Here is a 22,757-nt window from a genome sequence, read left to right as displayed (position 1 = left end):
TATATAATGTTTATAATGTTTATATATATAAAATATATATATAAACATTAAAGGCCCAGGCCAATCAGAGAAAGTTCGTTTCTTATCATGAATTGAACCTCCGGCATGACCGGGATTTCAACCTCCAGTTTCACAGACAAGCTCACTACTGTTGGTACTTAGATAACACCTATATAAATATATAATAAACCTTGTATAAAAATCAACAAAAATTAACCGATACATTGTAAAGCAGGACTAAATTTTTACGAATCATCTATAATAAAAATTTAGTAATACGAATATTTAAAAATGATAAACATCCAAGATTATTCAATGAGTCATACGTAGTTAAGACGCATGAGAGCATACAAGGTTAGACTTTGCTTTGACTAGCTGCATTCATCAGTATTAAAACAGACAAACATTGTGCATCTCGGCCGGATTCAGTAGTGTGGAGCTGACGCGCAAGGCAAGCGTCACGTTAGCCTTGATAAGCGTTGATAACATCTGCTACTTCATTTCAAAGTACATTGTGTAGTCGGTGAATGTTGTTCTTAAGTTTAATTCCGTCCGCCATTACAAGTTTTTTAAAAAGACTAGCGTGCTCGTTTGATAACTTAATAAAATGTAGGATCGCTTGTAGTATTACATCACCATCGATCGGGAATCCGGGACAGAAATAATTTGAGGTTATGTTTTGACTGCGGTATTTCAAGTGAAAGTGAAACGTAAATTTGTTTTGTTTACAAAGTTATTTTGTGCATATGTTTTTAATGTTTACATACAGAAATGTGTTTAAGATCAGTAATTTTTTAATTGTGAGATGAATGATGGACGCGCCACTTAACTCCGCCGACAATAGTTCTTAAATGTAAGAAGAAGAAGAATTGAACGTATATACATGGACATTCTGATTTACAAAATTTTAGATTGAAATAAAATATTGTGCTTTTCTGGTTTTGCAACGCAAGATTTTTAAAGTGAGTATTTCAATAAAATATTAAAGGTTATTCCTGTTTTATTTATTTATCGATTTTGATGATAACCTTTGGTCTATCCAGGTTTCTTATCGAAGTACTAACACCCAATATGTTCCAAAATAAAAAAAAAATAAACTTATGTGATAGTTTTCAATATTTGAAGAATTAAAACGAAATATATTTAATAAATACGTAATATTTATATAAATGATATAATTTATATAATATTTATATAAATATATAATATTTAAGCATAAACTTATGGAATAGTTTCTCAGTAGCTACTTTAATAATAATTAAAATATATTTAATTGACCAGCAGGCTTAATACGTGCACGTACTCATAGGAGGTAGGTACTTATTTGCTTTGTGGTATTTAATATAATCTCAACTATTCATATTAAGCGTAAATTAAATACATACATTATTTAGGTGCATAATATAAATATAAGTACGATCCAAAAGAATACGTTGTAATAAGCCTCTTAATTAGGTCATATCTAAGAGTAGGAAGGGTAGGTATAGGATATACCTTAAACGATTACAATTAAACGTGCAATATCTCAATCCTTACTAATAATATAAATGCGAAAGTACGTTGTCTCGTCAAGACATCTTCTTGAAATTTTATACGTAATCGTATACAAGTATGTATTTACTTATTATAGAATATAAGTATCTAGTTAGCAACGTTGAGTTAGTATCTCGTAATACAAGTTTCAAACTTACTTCGAGACTAAATCAACCTGTGTTATTTTTCGGTACTTATGAACAATGTGCGTGTATTAATTTTAATTTTTAATAATAAAAATTAAATTGAATGTATATACACCACCAAAATAAAAGTGTGTATGTATTAGTATATATATTAATACATGGTTTCATTATCTGCATAGATAGATACCTACTTTGTTTTCTTCTTCAACCATTTCAATGACAGGTAATAATATGTAGATAGGTACCTTATCTACGTACGAGTACTATTCAGGATACACAAACGTTCACTGAAATAATCAAAAGTCCAACATTATTGTACCAAAGTACTATATGAATCAGGGCATGATGACCTTGTGTTATAAACATATAACTACTGATTAGAAAAAAATATACCAAATGATAGGACAATCTTCCATCAAAACGGATACGAAGCTGCGTAAATACCTTGTAAGTATTGACCAAGACCACTGTAATTTTATTACCTTACTAGGTACGTACTTACATTTTTTTTTGTTTAAAACAGTTTTGATATCAGTTTCTTCAAGCATCGCACTCTAGTGACCTCTGTGTTATTCTAAATTCTGATGTCTAAAATATACGATAAGTACCTACCTTTGACGAGATTTTTTTTAAAATAATTATCTAGTTATGTCAATGCAGAAATGCATATAATAAACATATCTTAAAACAAACATTCGCATTTTTGATGTCAATTAGTTATACAAAATGTGAAATAAATGAAATTTTTCTAAGCGCGCGGGTATTTGTAGGCTAAGCATTGGCATAGATAGGGTTTTCGTTTTGATTTCGGTTTTATTATAGAACTAGCGATTTGCTCCGGGTTCACACGCTAATGCTTATGATATGTACTTAAAAAACCCGCAATAAAATATGTATACATTGATATTTTTCAAGATTTTAGCTAGATTTAGGCAGACAGCTTGAAGCGACTTTATTTTGTTCTATACGGAAATATGTAAATTACCTAACCAATAAAATACAAGCAAGTTTTATACAACTCTATACCTAACAGGTAGGTATCTACGTAAACCAACACATTTTTATGGAAAACAGTATGTATTACAACTAAGTTAAATTAGTCATCACATTACATTTTTAACTGAAAAGTTAATCAGATAGTTTTGTGGGTTTTTCTAATACGGGAAAACCAAACTGAAATCTCATGAATATATTTTTAATATTTCAGTAAAGTCGGCAGTACTTAAACTATATCGTTTCGAATATAAAACAATTAAATAGTTTGTTGTGAATAAGTTTTTACTTTGTTAAGAAAGTAATACATGACGGAGGTGTTATAGCGAATACCTAATTTTTGACGATGTTTTCACATAAAATGGAAAGTCAATCAGAGGTACCGAAACTGTAAGAATTGAGTGTCTTTTTATTTTATATTTTACTAGCGGCCCGCCACGGCTTCGCCCGTGGTAAATGTCCGTAACGGTAAAAGAATTTTTATGATCGGTTGCGTATTTCCGAAGAATAGCCTTTAAAAACAAACAATTAAAGTAACAAACTTTACCTCTTGTTAATTTAGAATAAATGAACGTATACATATATTAAGATAAAATATAAAAATCAAAAAATATATAATGTATATACATTAATTCGTCATTCATTCATTCATATAATCACGTCTATATCCCTAGCGGGGTAGACAGAGCCAGCAGTTTTGTAAGACTAACAGGCCACGTTAGGCTGTCAGACTTAATAATTATAGAATCTGACTTATTCATTTCAGTAATTATTTCCTTTTTAAAAATTTTAGAGGCAATTGAAATGTAGCAAAATATTTATTTATTTATTCTGATAGTGCAAATGGAATATCAAAAAAATGGTTTGATGAGTCTACCTAATTAGTAAAAAATATTTGTCAGTTTTACCTTTATTAAGTATATAGACTTCATATCGATATGTAGGTATATAAAAAAGATATTAACGCCTATTTAGGACAAAATAATAAAAGTAGACGTTGATAAATTTTATAAATAACTAAGTAATCATAATTCATAACATGCCAGCGTATATTTGGTTTATTTCCCGTTCCTGTGGGAATTTAGGATTATTGTGACTACTATGCTGTCCCTACATTTCCCACGTAACATTCATACTTCCATACTAATATTATAAATGTCAAAGTGTATTTGTTTGTCCATCTTTCACGTCAAAACAATCGAACCAATCTTCATGAAATTGCATACACCTGTGAAGTAAGTACCTAAGTTTAAAACGAAGTTCGAAATAAGTTCGAAACTTTTGTTACGAGATACTAATTCAACGATACTTTATTTAATATTGAATACTTATATGGATAAACATCCAAGACCCGGGTCAATTACAAAAAGTTCGTTTCTTATAATGTCCTGGCCGGAATTAAGAAAGACATAGGGTACTTTACAAGCCTTGGACTAAAGATAACTAGATAAGTATAGTAACTATATGTAAGTATGATAGATATCAACTTTATACAGCCCATAATTTGGGTCGTTCGATCTCCGTCAATCAGACTGTAACTTTAAAATTTAAAATAGGTAGATTTGTTTACTGATTTATGTATTTCAGAATGCCGGCAATAAGGATACTGGGTCGCAAATGGCTCTTTGCAACGGACGACCTTGTGTTTCCAAGTCTCGTTGAAATTCCATACCGAATATTTTGGTAAGTGATAAAGCAAAATTTTCAGTATAAGTCTGTTCTCTAGTAGCAACCTTGGCCCGCACCACGGTTCGGTAAGTTCTGGTGACAATGTCGCAAGGGCCAGATTGAATTCTGACTAGATGCTAATTAAAGACCTAACTATAGCATTTTTATTTTTCACTTCAATCAGACTATTTTATTGTTTAAGAAATTTAAGAAACTTAATTAACATGAAATATGTATGTTTACTTACGTAACAATTTCAAACTTGTGATTTGTAAGTGCTTAAATCTTAAATAATAAATCAAAATACCGTTTTCCTCAGGTTGTCATTCCTGGCGTTCATTATAAAAGATGAATATACGGCGTCCTGGGCCTGCGAAGGTCCCACGTGGCAAGGGTTCTCGGTCAGGCTGTTCCTGTGTGGGACCTTGGCGGTGCAGGGGGTGACTGTGGTGCTCCTGACAGCCCTGGCCAGGGAATCTGGCCGGGGTACCATCACTGACACAAGGAAGTTTGTTGTGCCGTTACTACTGTTGAAGTAGGTGTTTTTAGACCTTTATTAAATGATGAAACCTCTTTTGTTTTGATTTTTTAACTCAAATAACATTATTTCTAATTGTTGTTCAAAACAAAATACCTAAATAAGGATAAGATTAATTAAAATCAAAAAGATATGTTAATAGGTTAAACGTACTTAGATATCTGTGTATTGTAGGCGATTAAATCAATAAATTAAATTGATTACATAGCTATGTGTCGTTTAAAAAACAACGAATTAAGTAAAATAGGTAGTAAAATTAAAATTGAGCGATTTCTAATCAACACGAGAAGAAAATTCGTTTAAGTAGGAGGAATTTTAAGATTTCACAACATTTTTTTCTCAGATAAAAAGAAATTGACTTATTCGCATGTGTCTTGTTTCAGTTTAATAATGGTAATACCAGAGGTGACGCTAAACGTCATCGGCACAATTTGGATATTTTCTTCATTAATACCATGTGCTCTAACCAGCTCATATTCGAACGCCGTTGTCCACAGTAAGTAAAAATTAGTACGTATCGCTTTGCACTATTTAATTGCATGTATTTTATGCCGTACATACCTATTACTTACTTACCTTATCTAAATTTTGAGGTCGATTCACTGAAGTGCATCGAACCTTGTAAACTTATCTAAATTAAATTCAAATAAATACAACATTTTATCATTCAAATGAAACTGAATCTAAAAACAAAATTTGTGCGAAGTTTTAAACCCAATATTTATTACGTTGTTGCTCTATTTCTTATTATGTTTAAGTATTAAATTAAAGTGTGAATTCACTCTTATTTCTTAATTAAATCGTACTTTTTATAATGTATTACAGCTATAGTCATAATGACTTGGGTACGTCTAGTAGTGGTCCTCATGCTGGTATACCTGATGTACGACCCCCTGGGAGCCGTGAATTATGATGACTTGCCACCTTCGAAGCAGGCTTGGTTCAACAACAAACTGACTAAAACATTTGCTTGGAGACTGAAGTGGGCTCTGCTTTTGCTTAGAGGTGACGAGCACAGCAAGGAGGCGATTCAGGAAATTGCAAGTAAGTTTGAAATTGAGTTACTCGTATTATACCAATACTACTGAAGTAAAGCAGCTAATTTATTCATCTAAATTATAAAACTTTTACGTTACTCAGACAATGTACAGCAATTTAGCATGTAGGTAAGGTATTTCTCAAATTTCCCGCGAAAAGGGAAATTAACGGGATTTTTCGATTTACGTGGATGGAGCCGCAGGCGTTCTCTAGGTATTATAAAACATTTATCAGAAGTATTTATCGTTTTATTTAACAAAAGTGTAGTGACACAATTATTTTTAACATTTATTTTTGCTACATCTTGTAAAAAACTTGTAACGGATAAAATCTACGACAGCTACGAATATGTAGCAGCTCTTTACAGATCTGCTACGGATGCTACGATTCATAAAAATTCACTTAAATATTTAAAAAAAAAACATATTTTTACGAAAAAAGCATGTTAATTTCAGGACTCCTAGCTACTTTATTCAGGTCGACGGACCTCGTCCAATCAGATATTTTGGCGGGCTGTATACTACTCAGAATCCGACAGAAACGGTTCTGTAGACTAAACGAGGCAAACCAACGGGAAGAAACCCGATATTGTTCTGATATTAACCAAACTTTCAATGGGTGTCCCTCATGGATGAACCTGAACGATGCGTTTTTCTACCTGAACCTGTCAACGGCTGCGTATGGATGGATGTTTGTGCTGTTCAAAAATTTCTTCACTGGACTATGTTTGCTTGCCCCGTATATAAGATGCTGCTGCGGGTAATTTTTGTCTGATTTACATCCTTAATCCTTTTTGAGAGAACTAGCAAATAAATCAAGTATGTAGTTAATGTAGTCACATGTTCCAAATACACAAAACAAGACTAACACATAAAATTTTTGCTTCAATCGTATAAAAATAAAACGGAGCATGATGTGCTCATGAATCTGCCAACTTACTTTATTAAATCACAATATACTCGTATCAATCAAATAGCACAGAATATGCTGATAAACTTAGTTTTAACATCTTATTCATTTGAAACTACCTCAACTGAATGCTACCTAATCAATTTGCGAGCAAAGGGCGCATACATGATAAAGATGCAAATGGTGTCTGCAGACGTCCGGAAGCCGACGTGACCGGGGACAACTGCTGCATGTGCAACTACGCCGGCCTCAAGTACGTCTCCAAGGTGCCCGATGAGGACATCATACACATTTCCTTCACCAATAAAGTGTTTGAGGTACGCGGCTTCATGTCTTAATTAAGTTTTCCTTGTGATAAATTAAACAATAAACATTATTAACCCCTAATGTTTCATCCAAATGTCGAACTTGTACTTTTTTTCTCTAAGTCTTAATGGTAAACGAATTGCTCTAGGTCGAATCCATATCCTTCCTTTTGGCGTTTGTTCAGCGAACAGTTATGTTACATTTTTATTTTAGTAAAAGATAAGTAATTAATATTAATATTTGGGTGAACTACTTACATGTAATCCAGCATGTAACCAGCTATTGAAAGAGCATCAGAATTCCAAGCATTCTTAGTGGATACTATTTTTTTTCACTGTATATTTTATCGATTTAAATTAATGTTTTAGGTGCCTTTTTTCATTATGGCTGACCATGAAAGGAAGAATATAGTAGTGACGATACGAGGGACCATTTCAGTGCCAGATGTCTTCACAGACCTGGCTGGAACACACGAACCGTTTGAAGTCGAAGGTAAATTTTGTTATAATATCTGTAAGTCTGCATTATTATAATGAATATTTAATCTTCAGGGTTTAAAATAGAAGATTTACCAAAATAGGTAGAGTGACGACTTATAAATTGCAAAATCATAACAGGTTTGCCGCCCGGTACTCGAGCGCACAAGGGCATGGCGATGGGAGCCGCAAAGACCATGCAAAGGGTTATGCCGATCTTGGAGAGAGCGTTCCAGGAATATCCTAACTATGGACTGATTATCACAGGTACTGACTCTTATTTTTATACTATGTCTTTATATTAATACAACTACTAGGCATATATGTGAAATTTACGCACACTAAGAAAATATTTCCCGAAATTCCCAAAGGAAAGGAATTTACAAGGATTTGCTCTAGTAAAAATATAGTTTATGAGAACTTTATTTTCTAGTAATTAATTAATAACTTTCAAAACGAGGTCTGACAAATTTTCTATCTAATTGAATGAAATTGTGTTTCACTTGTTAATTTTGTCCAGACTTTTTATTTAAAACCAATACTTTAACATTTTTGCAGGTCACAGTTTGGGAGCCGCAATATCCGTTTTACTTGGAATTAAATTGAAGCCACTGTTCCCAAATGTCAAAGTTTATGCATTTTCTGCCCCATGTAAGTTTTTTACAATTTTATTAGTTCCTAAATTCCTAAATTATGTAAAAACAATATATAGATATCTACATAATTACTCAATTAAGATATGAATGTAGGCATTTCCAGTTATCTCCTATGTGAATATAATACATTCCTATGCAAATTAAACTATAATCAATTAATTAATCAATACCTTGGGATTCTTCTTTTAAGCGAATTCTGCTGAACATGGCCTTTTCTGTCTTATCAAAGACCGTTGAACCAGTCTACCCCGAAATGGATAAGGACGTTATTATATGTATGTTAATAACTTACTTTAGTATTGTTTCGCAGCTGGTCTTCTAAGTCGCGAAGCGTGTCGTTACACTGAGAGTTTCGTGATGATGGTCGGAGTTGGGGATGACTTGGTGATGAGGCTGGGAATCCTCAGTGTAGAGAGCTTCAGGGACAAGCTGGTGCAGGCGCTCAACGCCACAAGGCTGCCTAAGGTAAACGAAGCAATAGCAGATATTATTGCAACTGGCATAAAGGCGTGAGTCCGATAGTAAAGAGAGCGAGTGAAATAAAAAATGGTCGTGAATTGCGTTTCATATTTATATTTTCGGAGAAATAAAGGTATTCCATATTAGGATACTATTCCATATTGGTTACTTTCCTCTACTTGTTTATCAAAGACTTAAAAAGAGGTTCTTAATTCGTCCCAATGTTTCTTTTAGTTTCGAATACTACTGAAAGGCTTTGGATACCTGTTCCGGAATATTCCCGATCACGACTTGGATGCGGCGTGGAAGTCACCAAATAATTTGGAATCCATGTTACTCGATTCGCCCGTCATGCCTCGAGCGTTCACGGTAAGTTATATACATACACAAATATGTACATATATCACGTATTTATTTCTTACGGCGTAGACAAGAACCAATAGTCACAACGACTCCGATCCCGAAGCCCATGTTCATCTGGAAGATTCAATGGTGGGATTTGCGATTTTGATAGTGACATGTTTTTCCATCGCCTTAGATAATCAACTTAACTGTATTACCTGTATTGGTTTTTGGACCATTTGAGCCTGTTTCGATAAAAAACTCTCACATAAGTATGCAAAAGTGATTAATTTACAAAAGCACTGCATAGATTTACATATTTAAATATCAATGCTTCATGTTAATTTTTTAGGTATGGTTATCCTGATGCTCATTTCCAATTTGCTTGCAGGAAAGTGATCGATTGTACAACGCAGGTCGGATACTTCACATTGCTAAAAATAAATCGACTGGGTAAGTAGCGAGCCTCGTTTATTTTATTAAGATTTACTTACTCGCGATGGCTTACTCAAGAACTTACTTTCTGTGACAGGAAGTCATCCAAGTCGGAGCCAAAGTACATGATGGCATGGACCTCCCCCGAAGAGTTCAGAGACATCGTGATCATGCCGCGTATGCTCATGGATCACATGCCGGAAAACGTACACCATGCCATCAAGACTATTCTAGAAGAGAACCGTGCTGCTAGCCCTAATAGAACTGTCAACATCTCTGTTATATCTAATTGACAAAGTCTGCCGATGAATGTACTACGGTCTTGTTTAACTCCCAAAAGTAGGGTAAAAATACTCATTAAGTGTGCAATGTTGATTGATGTAAGATTTAATATTGGCTGTTAAATAATTATATTTATGATGTGATTATTTTTAGCATTCTATACAGATTTGAATGACGCCTTAGATAATGTTATATCTATCGTTAACGTCAAACTACATGATAATAATATACGTAGCAGGTAAAAACCACGTAAGGCATCAAATGCATACTTTGAGATTATTATATAAGCATTGTTCGGACGATTTCTAAATATTGTTTTTTTTATCTAAATATACAATTATTCGAATCTCATAATATAATAATTAGTAAAATAATGTAAAATTTCTGCAGTTTACTGTAATATTGTGTGCCTTCAAAATATTATTGTAATTATAAAACTATTTAAATGAAAAGATTCCAAAATCTGTGGAACACCTTATCTGTGGAACACCATACGTAGTGACATTAGTATTTGCTAGGTATTATTTAGGTATTTTAAGGATAATTATAAAATACAATTTTTATTTAAATGTGCCATAATTTAATTAGTTCCTGAATAATATAAAACAAAAAAAAATATTTATGTAATAAAATTGTTTTAAATGTGATTATAATATTACTTCATATAGTTTTAGTCTAGTATTTGTTTGGGAACTAACGACACGAAGCGAGGCTATTCAGAAACTCCCCCATTAAATCTTCATTTGGACATCGAGTCGCAGCAATACTAAATCATATAGTGCGACTTATTTCATATATTTTCTATACAAATAGCACCGCGTTGGATCAAGTAGTGTCGATTCAATATTTCATTAGAACGGAACTAACAACTGACCATCGTTTTATCTTATGTCGTCTGTAAAATAATGACAATGTTTTGTAAAGATGAAGAATTGAAATTATTAAATCGAATTTACCGAAACAACTTTTTGTATTAATAAAGTCAAATGGATAAAGAACAACCCTATTCAGCTAAACAGGTAAAAGGTTTTTATTTGTTAAAAAATTAAACTATTTTTTATACTGGCAATTTAAATGAAACTGTTATGAGATTACACAATTATATATTTTGAATATAAAAATAGATATTTAATTCATCAGTCAATTCAAAATATCACAGCGAAAAAATTTAACGAAAGATTGCTTTGTAACATTTTGAAAAATATTATTTTAATTCACTTAGAGCTATATAATATTTAATTCTAACATAACATTACATTTGGAGCTATCGCTAAAATAGGAGCGGACGTTATTAAACAACAAACAAAACTTTTCCCTGCCTTCACTTTCAGTAGTAAAGTAGTTAAGATAGATTTCCAAATTTACATAACAGCTTAATTGGCAAAAACATAGAATTATAATTTAGCGCTTGATTTTCATGCTCATGAGTTTGATGATGAGCTCTTCGTACAGAAAATTTAGCATTTTAACTTATTTATCGTATTTTATTCAGTCTGAGACACTTTTCCGCTCATTGAAATAGCGAAGGCCCATAAAAGTATAATAGAAATATAATAGTCATAATATACAATATAAAAAAGTAAAGTAGCCCAGTCTAAATTAATGTAAAAGAAGCAAATTTTTATATTAATAGTTAAGAAGCATGCAAAATCTACAAAATCTTTTTCTTTGGCTTGTTCTTTAAATAAATCTATTCAGCCGGGCTAATAATAACAATTCATATAATTTTACATTTAAATAAGCTTTGGAACGTTAAACAATGAGCATTATATGCGATTAGAGATCTTAACAAAAATGCAACCTCTCATTTCAGTCAGATATCATCTACAAAGATTCTTCAGTTCTGTCATGGCCGCTTGCGATACGGATGTCTTGTTTTTCTCCGTTTTATATCTGTAAAAACGTGGATTAATATCTGTACATTTCAAAACTGGATATATGTATGTATAATTTAGCTTTCGTCTTCGACTACCTATATACTACTACTACCTATACGTACTTTTTCTGTGGATAAAAAAATAAAAGCACTTACATCTAGTACACCAAAAATCTACATGGCGGACCAGCAATATCCAGAGGCAACCCACGGAAAAAAAATCCAAATCTTACCAATAATATTACACGGTAAACGTAACAGCTACGAATTCAGTAAGGACACATATCCCATACAGCAAATCAAGGCAAAAATTAAAGAAAGAAAGAAAGAACTCAATACTCGACGGTCTTAAAGTCGATTCATATGTCGTTTCTATCTATATAAGACTTTTTCGGGGAACGATTTACAATTAGTGACATTCGACATTAAATACCTGGCCAGAAAGTTGTGTGCCACATCGGGCCGGTAGGCAGCCATGTCTCGGAGGTAAGCCTGGTCGTTGCCGAGTGCCCGGCGGTACGCCAACTCGAGCCACGCTGACCCATACCGACCGGACAGAAGAACTAGGCCTTCCATAAAACTGAAAGTAAATACAAACTTATTACATTGCTTTTTTTTTTTTGGCAATGTAGGTCGATAAAAAAGTGGTATTGGTTAGATAACAGGAGAATAATAACAATTTGGACCTTGGTTTCAACAATGGAAAAAAGATTAATAAAATATTTTACAGTAGTGTATATAGAACTAATAGCAGAAACTCAATAAATTTTCGAATTTCTTGAATTTCTGAAAATCCCAACTATATCACTATAATGCTTTTATCATTAAAGCTGTTATCTAAATCTATTCAAGGGTTTGGGGCCGTACGTTCATAGAACAGTCTTTTCCCTTCTACATATTCGGAAGACTGCTAACCTCAAATATTCGCTGACTAGTTTATAAAGCTGCTCCGTGCTCCTATTGAGAATGAGTCTCGTGGGCGAAGCGTTTAGCAGCGACATCTGTAGAGCTATTTGTTGCGCCAACGTCGCCATTTCACCTGCGAAGCCTGTGCAGCCACCCTGAAGGAAGAAATGAAAGGTGTTGAAAATTTAAAAACTCAGGAATAATAAATAAAACATTCTGCTAATATTTACATATGTATTTTTATTTTAAAATGCGTCAACAGGTTCACTAAATGGAACTAAATATAAAATTATTCTTCTGCTTATTTTAAAAATAGCGGACACGTCCAATTGGGAAATAAGTAGTATGCACCATAAACAAAATATTTAACCTGAAATAAAATCTTCCTTACTTCGGAAGCTTTCTTCCTATTTTACTCGACCCAGTAAGGTAGAGAGCATAATCATTACCTGTAAATACAGCTCAGCGGCGTCCGTACAATGATTCAACGCAGTCTCCAACAGCGACCTTGTCGGAACATTATCGTGTATCTGCGGCCACTGCGGCTGAGAAGGTTTCCTCGAAGTCCTTTTCACTGCTTCCAACGCCATCTTCTCCAAATCCGCTATCAAACTCAACGCTTGTTTCCTTTTCACGTGCGCCGCCTCTGCGTACATGTTGAAATGTAAAGCGACCATTATGTACGTGTCTGTATCGCCGGGGCAGTGGGTTTTGAGGAAGTCCAGCAAGCCCTGTTTGAACTCCGCTATTTTGTCGGGTTGTTGCCCGAGCATGTAGTCAAACTGGCCTAGTAGGAACTCAAACTGATGGTTGTCACGTAGTGCCTGGAAGACAATGTAGCCAGTGAGAAAGTGTTAGCAGAAATGTGTCATGGATAAATTTAAAAAGTACTTAATCTATGTGACGTTTTAACATCATTGCGTATTTCCAGTTGCGTCTCTTAGTAATTATATTAATTACTAGCGACCCGCCCCGGCTTCGCACGGGTGCAAATTTATAAATGTTATTATACATAAAAACCTTCCTCTTGAATCACTCTACCTGTTACAAAAAACCGCATCAAAATCTGTTGCGTAATTTTAAAGATTTAAGCATACAGACAAACACACTAAAATAGCGACTTTGTTTTATACTATGTAGTGATTTTTAGTAGCCGCACCTGGAACACGTAGGCGCACTCGGTGTAGCGCGCCAGCCCCGTGAGCAGGCGCACCATGAGCCGCCACGAGCGCGCGGCCAGCAGGCGCGCCGCCAGCGCCGCGGCCGACCGCAGCGCCACCGCCACGCCCTCCGTGTCGCAGGCGCTGGAGAAGCACTCGTGTGCGAGCACTAGCAACTCGATGCTTATTATGTTCACCTACGGAGAAAAGGAACATATTGACATAATCACAAAAGGGTTGAGCGTTTATTTATTATTTGGATTTGGAATAGGCCCACCGACAGTATACGTAAAATACATTGCTTTAAAAGATTAAATCTAAAACATCATGAAGTTGACGTTGTTCAAGAAAATGCTGCAGTGCAGTTTGTTACCGCTTCTTCTGCACTGACGCTTTGGAAGAGGCAGTAAACCTAATTTTAAGTAATTTGGTTTGACGTCAACCAATGTTGTGAAACCGAAAGATATAACAATTATTAAGTGATGCTGACATGTCCCATAATAATGAAACAAAAACTTTTGAATTTGAATTCTCATATATTATACCTATTTCACTTGCACACAGCCTTTGCAACTATAACCAAACTTACTGTAATCGAACAGAACTTTCAGAATACATATACGAGATTTATTTATTAAGACGCCACCTTGCAGTTGCCTGAATGTGAAGATTGCATTGCGATGTTTTCTATCACCGTAAGATCATACTAAGCATTCAAACTTATGTACGTAACTTTAAGACTTTATAAAATAGTAAATACGTACCTGTTTAGTTGACAATTTGGCGCCTTTAGTGATCTTCCTTACATTCGACTTCACTTCGTACCTAATGTGGACATTGCCCCTCGATATCATATCGAACAGGTTCCTCCTAGATTCGCGGGACATTTTCATGCCAGTCGTATACACGGTGGAAACAGAAAAAACCGACTCAGTCTCGGCCGACATCAAAGTTCCTTCTTCAGTCAAAATCGACTCCTCTTCATCCCCTTCTACATTCAAATAATCTTCATCTATTAAATTCTCCACATCTAATTGGCTATCATCATTAACGTTCTCAGGTAAAACCGGATTTGTCGCTTTGTAAATCTTCTGAAAAGCCATTAAATGATCGAGTATCAATCTCCCAATGTGGCTACAGGCGTCTGGGCGCATGTTCAAAAACATTTCTATGTCCGAATTGATTGTGTACCCCCAGAGAGTGTATTGAAAGTGCTCCTTTTGCCTGAAAGTTGAAGTCTTCACGAGGTGCGGCGATATTATAGCTCCGACCATTTCCCGGCAGAGATATTCGGCAACCTGTTTCAAAAATATATGATTAATTTCGTAAATTCAGCGATGTCTGGATTCCAAAAGATATAGATTATGGTAAACTATTACTTTGTTGTCTTAAATCAGTACATTTTAATCAAAAGTTGCTTTTGAGCCAATTTTTTGAGAAAATGAGCAAACAAGCAAAATAAGGAATGAAAATATTTATTGCTTACCTGCTTAGAAGGTATGTTGAAGGTCCTGAAGACAAGGTTAGCGAGCGACATCCTCGCCCGCCCGCTAACGAGATTGATGAAATCCACTGATCGATTTTGGTACTTTAAAACAGAAGTGTAGTCCCAACCTATTTGTAACGCTATGCGAAAATAACTGGCGATCTGCAAGGGAATAAAAAAAAATACTTTGTGTCTGTGAATTAGTGCCGTGAGGCACTTTAAAATGGGACCATTCCATCTCAGTATCAATCCGTCGTACGTAACACTTTGACTGTGACATGTCGTTCCCGTAGAGAAGCATTCTAAGTCTGATATCGTAAAGGGCGACTAAGGAAATACGGTTGCGGAGGTTGGAGCCTCGTGAAAGACTTTCCGAATCCAGAATCATGGTCAAAAGGCTCACCCCATTCTTAGAGGTTAAGGATGTAACCGGGAAAACATCAGCAGGAAGAAAAATATCTTTCTGCCGTACACTCAACCGCATTTCCAGTTAATGTAACACTATAGCAAGGTTACAGACCTGCTTCGCTAAGGCGAGTGAACTGCGCACACCGAGCGCATCGAGCGCAGCCAGACGATCAGCCTCCTCGCGCGCCGCCAGGTGGCAGCTCTCGGGGACGTTGTCCTGTTTCTCCTGAATCACCACTAGCTCTTCGAAGCTGGTGTCTGACGTGCCCGAGACTGATATATGTATAAACAACATTATATTTTAGTTACAAGTGCACTGTTTAAATAAAAAATGGTCTGAAGAAGCGACACGAGCGAAAAAATTACCTGTTAGTCTATTTTGCAATGTTGGCGCAGAAATCACCAATCGCAACTCTTGCGGCAATTCGTAAGGCGTGCACGTTCCCTCGGCTAGCTTCAGACACGTCCTTATGATCTGCACTGGACACGCCGGCGGTCTGTACCTATATTCGGGTGGCGTCTTGAACAAAGCCGACAATCTAAAAGCGTCTACCAACAGTCTCAATTCCAACAATTGGTACATGACCTTCCTCCAATTGTCTATGGCCTCAGGATCCTCCAACATAACGACATTTTCGATGCTAACAACGTCGGATTCAACCTCGATCTCTCTCAACGTCGATGAAAATGGTTTATCGACATTTATCTGACCGATTTTTCTCGATAAATTCGCATCTTTCTGCCCGTTCAGTATGAAATGCAAAGTGCTTCGATAGCTGTTAAGAAACACGTCATTTTGGGGTTCACTTTGAAAATAGGCGCCCCACATACGGTGCTCGATTTCTTCCCTTCTACGACCATATTCTAGGTTTTCTTCAAACCAACTCATGATTATTCTATAGGTGTAGAATTGTTGAACGGCATCAGTTAATCGTTCCGCGTGGCTTATTAGATGTTCCGTTGCATCGGCAAATGTAACAGCTGCTTTCTTAAACGCTTCACTGCATTGGGTGATAAAGAGTGTTAAATCTTTGTCTTGTACCGTGAGGTCTTCGTTCATTAGCATCATTTCGTATTTATACGCCCATTCGGCTTTGAGAATATTGTTCACAGAAAGATTAGCTAATTTTGCTATTTTAATGGCGACCTCGTAGTTACCATTGGCTATGAACATTTCGATGCATTCAGATAAATATTCTTTGACGTCGTCCTGGAGCATTTTGGTTATGTTGACGACTAATGAAGTCTCCATGGATATTTGCAGAATTTCGTAAAGAGTTATAAAGTTGGGTGTAGGTACTGTAAAAGAGAAAATATACTTGACTATTTATACTTGACTTTTTAATAGTAATAATGATCTGTTGTAGGAATTCTATTCCTGATTACATCAAACAGATTCGAATACCCTTTTCAATGCATCAAATGAATATACATGCATACATACAGTCACGTCTATATCCCTTGTGGGGTAGAGCCAGAGCCAACAGTCTTGAATGAATATGTCTTTCGTAATTAGATACCAGGCAAAAGCTAATCCAAACTATTATTATAAATGCAAAAATTAGTTTGTTTGTTACTTTACTTACTTTATCTTCTGAACTAACCTTGTTAAAATTTATATAATAAAGAGTCTGGATTAGGACATTTCATCCCGGTAAAAATTATAACTCTCGTGGGATTTGCGAAAAACCTGTATTCCTTTGAAGGTGGAGCTAAATTCGCGCGGGCGAAGCTGCGGATAAAAGCTAGTCTTTTTTATAAAAGTAAAAAGTAAAATTGTGCTCACCCGCAAATCCTTTTTCGAATTCCGCTACAGCCAAACACCTCAGAAATTCCCTTTGGTGGAAGGCACTATCAAAACCTTGAGTTAAGGCGATCTTCACAAGGGACACTGCCACTCTTTGCAAAGCCTCTTTGGACAATTGCCACGTGACGCCTGAAGCATCCACACTGTACCTCCTTTGACAGTGCTGGACAAAACTTGACAGTAGCTTCACCGTATCAGGGTCGAAATTCCTAAGACGGATGCATCGGTGAAGAAACGAAGTCAGTAGTGTGAGTGGACTTTCCTAAAACACAGTTTTTTTTTTAATAGTAAAGCTGTGCTTGTGGCCATGATATTGGAATATGTTCTTTGTGATATTTCTCTCTCTTATCTATATCTTATTGTGTGTTCTCGGTCGCATCCTCGACAACAATGCTTCGAAGTCCGGTGTTCGCCTAACCGTTCTGTTATATTTACAACGTAATTAATCTTATTTTATCAAACAATCAAAATTTCAAAAAAGTTCTGATCTTACTTTGGCATTCTATTAAAAACATCACTTACCGGCATAAATATAAGCATGGACTCATGCAACGTATTGACGTAGCCCTCTGATAGGCAGAGTTCTGCGACCCTCTGGAACTGCTGCGCAGGCACTTGCTGCTGAGACATCTCCCATGCGAGCACTGACTGCGCACGCGCACTCTGACCCAGCGAGCACAGGATCCAGTGCACCCATAGCACGTCTACAGCGTTCGGCTGCAGGGATAATACTGATTATTTAAAATCAAAAAAAATAAGTTGAATAATGAAAGGCCATTTCTACTAGAGAAATGTTGCTACAATAGTAAAATTTATAACAATGATGTTGAATATGTCTTATAGCATACTTTATTTACTTCTTGCATTTAAGGAATGAACAACAGATAAGTTTAATGCCAAATGACATCTGCCATTCAAACTTTTGGAATAGAATTGAGAGAAGGTATAATACATATAATAAAAAAAAACACGAACCTCATAACAACTGGCGATGAGGACAAGTAAAGGCTCCCTGTAAAGGTCTGCGGCTCTCAATAAAGCTGCGGGGGGGTCGTCCGGGCCGTGGCAGGCCGCAGCCACCTCCCACAGCTCGCAGCCCATCACCGAGCTACTGGGAAACTCGAACGACAGCGAGCTACTGTGGGAACTGTGACACGGGCTCTGAAAGTTACAGCTTGAATTTGAAATTAGAATTATTTGGAGGTATTAAGGTGAGTAGTGAGTAGAGTAAGTAAGTTTATTTTTAAGATGCGTACACGCCTATTGGTACACACGTTAATTACCTGCGAATACATCGTGACGAAACTGAAACAATGGATCCCAAACAGGTTAGGTTTACCTGCAAAGGTGTATATAGGTGCGATAGAAGTCGCTTCGTGTTAAAACCTGACTCACCCAAACTGGAGGGTCCAAGGCATATCCCAGGCTCCTCTCCAGAGGTGAGGATGCAACCGGGACTTAAGCCAGAAGGAAGAAGAAGACGTTGTGTGCTATCACCTAGCTAGTGTTACATTAAATTTGAAAACCCTAGGGAAAAAAAACAACATTACTGTTATATTATACTTACGGTATCCGAAGAATTGATTCTTGATATTTTTCTTTGCCCATTACTAGATATAGACTTATCGGAACCCTCCTCAGAGTTTCGATGCAGCATTATGTATTTTAAGTGCTCTGCGTATGCTTTGTTTTCAAACTCCTGAGACAACCGTAACATCTGAGTCAATGGATATCGGAAGACGTCGCCAAACAATAGAAAATTGAACCAGGAGTTAGATTTAATGAATTCTTTCAAAAGCATCTCTGGAAGTGGTAGATCGTGCAAGATGGCAAATTTCACCATTGTTTGCGATTCATACAGTACCAGTGCCATGTCAACTTTTCCATCTGAACTAAATTGTTCCTGAAGCCTAAACATTGTCATCTCCTCCAGATGCTGTAGTATATCTCTTGCGGCCTCATCATTACTTTGTATAAGTCTAGCCATAAAATCATTGATAATCTTGTTTGCTTCAACATCAGATACGTCTTTATGTCCGATCAGGTAGCCCCTCATCATATTAGCTGCCGACATATGGACTCTGCACCGTGTGGGATTGCAACCGATCATCGCAACAAATGAAATCGCGCACGCGGTCATTGCAGGATCAAACCAATTTTGTAGAGCGAGAGCGTGCGCTTCACAACATGCACTCTTTATGCTCTTCTCTTGAAGCCTGTTGTAAGTCAAATATTGCTGTGCTAAAAATGCCTGACTCGCATTACATGGTCGATACTGTTTCAAATAATAAGCGTGACTTAACTTTGCAACATAACCATATCTTTTCATTAGTTTTTCATTAGAAAAGTCAGGCAAATCCATGCTTCTCTGGGACAAGGCTTTTATACTAGCAGAGTTTATATCAACATCATTAGCCAACAAACTTCCCAAACTACGTCTGTCTGATTTATCAGTCAAAAGACTTTTTGTGTTTTGATTTATCAACTGAAACTCAAATATTTTAGATACATCTAGACCACGGTACCCTGACAACAACTGGTAGACATTCACATCTTTAGTATCATACTTTTGTTTCGAATCACTGTACTTTTTATAAACATTGTACAAATAAGGCAACTTATCTTTATACCCTTTGTTTGGTAAATTAAAGTCTTTAAAGTTCAAGAACTCCTCATTGGAGAATATGTCAAATAACTTTGCATTGTCCTCAAGTAGAATCATTCCAAGAATTAACTGTGGGTTAGAACATATGTAATCGTCAATATTATCATGGGCTATTTGTTCACAAGTCTTATAGACGGGTACAACATGACTCTGACGATCTGAAGTTTGTTCGATACTTTTAAATAATAGCCACAATTCAATACATTCCTTTGCACTTTTTTCCACTTCAGACAAATCCGTGTCAAGTATATGACCTTCGACGCACATGGTCAAAACTTTATATAATTTATTTTTGACACAATACTTGGCCAACGCGACATAAAATTGTTGCTTAGTGACTGTTGCACATGATTCAGAAAATATATCGTCGATAAGTCTTAAGTTTTGAGTTCTGGTGAGTCTTGATATGATCTGATACAGATTATTACGCTCATCGCCATTAACAATACCATATGAGCACAATGTGTCGTATATACACATTTTAGTGTAAGGGAAGCAATTACTTTTTGCAACAGATTGTATCATTTCATCAGTAATAGCCCAAGTTCTAAAAATGTTATCCAATTTCTCAAGAATCTCATTGTTAAAACCTTTTGTGTCAACATTTAAAAACTTCTTCACAAAGCCCTCATTATTAAAGAAGTTGTATCTTGCATTCAAATCCCGCACGACCTCTGATGTTTGAACATTGATCCAACGTACTAGAATCATAGCTTTATTTTGTTCTAATAAATGATTCCACACTTCTTGTGGTGATGAAAACTCCAGCAATGTAAATTCTAAAACAATGTATTATGTCAATTAATAATTAATACCTCCTTCTTAAGAAATGTGATGGGTGCAGTTGACAACATTATTGTAAATGATGTTGATGAGCATCAACTCCACACATCGGTCGAAGCTTCGCTAAATAATACACATTAGGCATCCTATTAATGCAGATAATCATTTAGGATAATTAGTGTTAGGGTATACATGTTGGTTATGGGCACGGCACTTAAAACCCTGTAGGAGGATAGGATATATAAAGAAACAATGCACAGTGTGGTTCTTGGCAGTTAAGAATAAGAAACAAGCGCTACTACTTATGCTACAAATTGCATTCCCAGGAGACAGTCTTACCGAAGAGCACCATGTTCTTGTCATGGAACTACAATTATAAGCAGCTGATAAGCTGTTACAAATTGACACCTTTTTGCAGAAGCACTTGGGGAAGTTTCCTTTTATAAACATATTTTTTTTTAATATTTCCAGTACTTTTCTGTGATATTAATAAAATTATATGCAATAAGAATACATTTGACTTTATAAATCAACAACCAGTACCACCAACCACAATAATACCCAGGATGCAGAACAAACTTGTGGAAGGCTATGCTCAGGAACAATGTTTTCGCTTTGGTGCCTGGCACAGACAGAAGGATCAGATCAAAGAAAAATTAGATTGATATCACTAAACATAGAATGAAGACCAGACAAGTGAAAGGGGAAATTTTGAAAAGCATATCTCAGACCCCAAATCATATTGGCAGAGGTAGTTGCAACCTCTGTTGTGAAGACATAAAGATGTACTTTTCATTTAGAATCATTTGAATATCACACTCACCAAAAGAGTCAAAAAATAGTGCTGTAGCTATTTTGCATTTCCAATCCACTGGATATTTTTCAATCTTTTCAACAGTCAATGCTTTAATTTCACTCTCATTCACAATAAACCTATTTTTTCCAGCACCAAACACCTTATTCTGTTTGAACTTTCCATCAACTTCAAAAGATTTCTCAAGGAGTCTCAATAGATTCCAATGTTTTTTGAAATTAATCCATCTGTCTAAGTTATGGGGAGCAATATTCTTTGATATCTTTTCAATATTGTCAACAATAAAATCTCTATATTCTATATCAGGAGAAGCTTCAGCTAAAGTCATCAAATGATCTTCAGGGTTCAATTTAACTTTTTCCAATATATGCAGTACTTTGAATATTTGTTTTCTCATCAAAAGTTGTACAGTCCATGCTTTCACCTGAAATAAAACAACATAAAACTATCAAAATAAGCAGAACCAGGCATGATTGAAAACGTACAAAGTATCGCGGGTACCTATATCACTTTTGTCAGTTCAAACAACAGTATAGGAAGGTACTTAACTTATCAATGTTTACGCCTAAGTAAATATTTATTCGAATACCTACTTCTGTTAAATGTTAATGTCTTCTTCGTAAGGGGACCCAAATTATGAATTTTTCTCGTCTTTCTTACCTCAGCTAAGAACCACTCCCTTGCAGTTACTTCTGTCCATGAATTAAATGCCATCAAATATTTTACAGCCAAGTTTATATGAGTACCCTTGGCCGCCGCCTCTCGAACTACATCTCTAGGGGATTTATCTTCCCAACAAGACCAAATGATCTTCTCATTATGTGTCAGGCCCTCCATCATTTGTGGTTTTGAGTATTCATGAATCTTTCAAGATAATAGTGCCTGATATTCACGATAAATAAGTTACAATATTTTCTCCTTTTGCACACTTCGAATCGAACAATGAACTTTTATTTACACAATGACATTGACAAGTTGAGTCAATTTGTCTACAATATTAACAACTTTTGGCATTGATGGATCAAAAATATTTTTACGGCAGAAAGCAATACACGACATAACGTACAGTAA

General features: G+C 35.6%; 2 protein-coding genes across 2 annotated transcripts; one reads left to right on the top strand and one right to left on the bottom strand.

Annotated features, from left to right (window-relative positions):
- The first annotated feature begins 616 nt into the window (after positions 1-616).
- Positions 617-10,704, top strand: LOC106139085 (diacylglycerol lipase-beta). Its single transcript, XM_060954740.1, has 14 exons — positions 617-710; positions 4,260-4,355; positions 4,660-4,875; positions 5,262-5,374; positions 5,704-5,922; positions 6,372-6,675; positions 7,019-7,142; positions 7,500-7,623; positions 7,749-7,874; positions 8,166-8,258; positions 8,574-8,728; positions 8,957-9,091; positions 9,456-9,517; positions 9,597-10,704. The coding sequence occupies exons 2-14, from the start codon at positions 4,261-4,263 to the stop codon at positions 9,790-9,792; spliced, it is 1,962 nt and encodes a 653-aa protein (XP_060810723.1). The 5' UTR covers positions 617-710; position 4,260; the 3' UTR covers positions 9,793-10,704.
- Positions 10,705-10,871: 167 nt separating this feature from the next.
- Positions 10,872-22,629, bottom strand: LOC106139084 (spatacsin). The gene is made up of 15 exons (XM_013340442.2): positions 22,347-22,629; positions 21,696-22,110; positions 18,992-20,868; positions 18,400-18,585; positions 17,947-18,141; positions 17,404-17,686; positions 15,984-16,916; positions 15,730-15,890; positions 15,210-15,371; positions 14,488-15,021; positions 13,723-13,920; positions 13,013-13,387; positions 12,573-12,718; positions 12,091-12,237; positions 10,872-11,674 (listed from the first exon to the last, which is right to left on the bottom strand). Exons 1-15 carry the CDS (start codon positions 22,524-22,526, stop codon positions 11,602-11,604), a joined length of 5,865 nt encoding a protein of 1,954 aa, XP_013195896.1. The 5' UTR covers positions 22,527-22,629; the 3' UTR covers positions 10,872-11,601.
- Between the last annotated feature and the right edge of the window lie 128 nt (positions 22,630-22,757).

This window comes from Amyelois transitella, chromosome 5 (genome assembly GCF_032362555.1).
Source record: "Amyelois transitella isolate CPQ chromosome 5, ilAmyTran1.1, whole genome shotgun sequence".
Lineage (NCBI taxonomy): Eukaryota > Metazoa > Arthropoda > Insecta > Lepidoptera > Pyralidae > Amyelois > Amyelois transitella.
The sequence above is the reverse complement of the archived record's forward strand: the minus strand, read 5'-3'. Positions and strand labels throughout refer to the sequence as shown.

Bases quoted from the DNA above. Each gene is read 5' to 3' on its own strand.
- LOC106139085 (XM_060954740.1), top strand. From the start codon at position 4,261: ATGCCGGCAATAAGGATACTGGGTCGCAAATGGCTCTTTGCAACGGAC. The intron at 4,356-4,659 runs GTAAGTGATAAA...CGTTTTCCTCAG, and splicing joins ATTCCATACCGAATATTTTG to GTTGTCATTCCTGGCGTTCA. The intron at 9,518-9,596 runs GTAAGTAGCGAG...TTTCTGTGACAG, and splicing joins GCTAAAAATAAATCGACTGG to GAAGTCATCCAAGTCGGAGC.
- LOC106139084 (XM_013340442.2), bottom strand. From the start codon at position 22,526: ATGATGGAGGGCCTGACACATAATGAGAAGATCATTTGGTCTTGTTGG. The intron at 22,111-22,346 runs GTAAGAAAGACG...GTTTTATTTCAG, and splicing joins GGGAGTGGTTCTTAGCTGAG to GTGAAAGCATGGACTGTACA. The intron at 11,675-12,090 runs GTATTTAATGTC...ACGTTTTTACAG, and splicing joins GCACACAACTTTCTGGCCAG to ATATAAAACGGAGAAAAACA.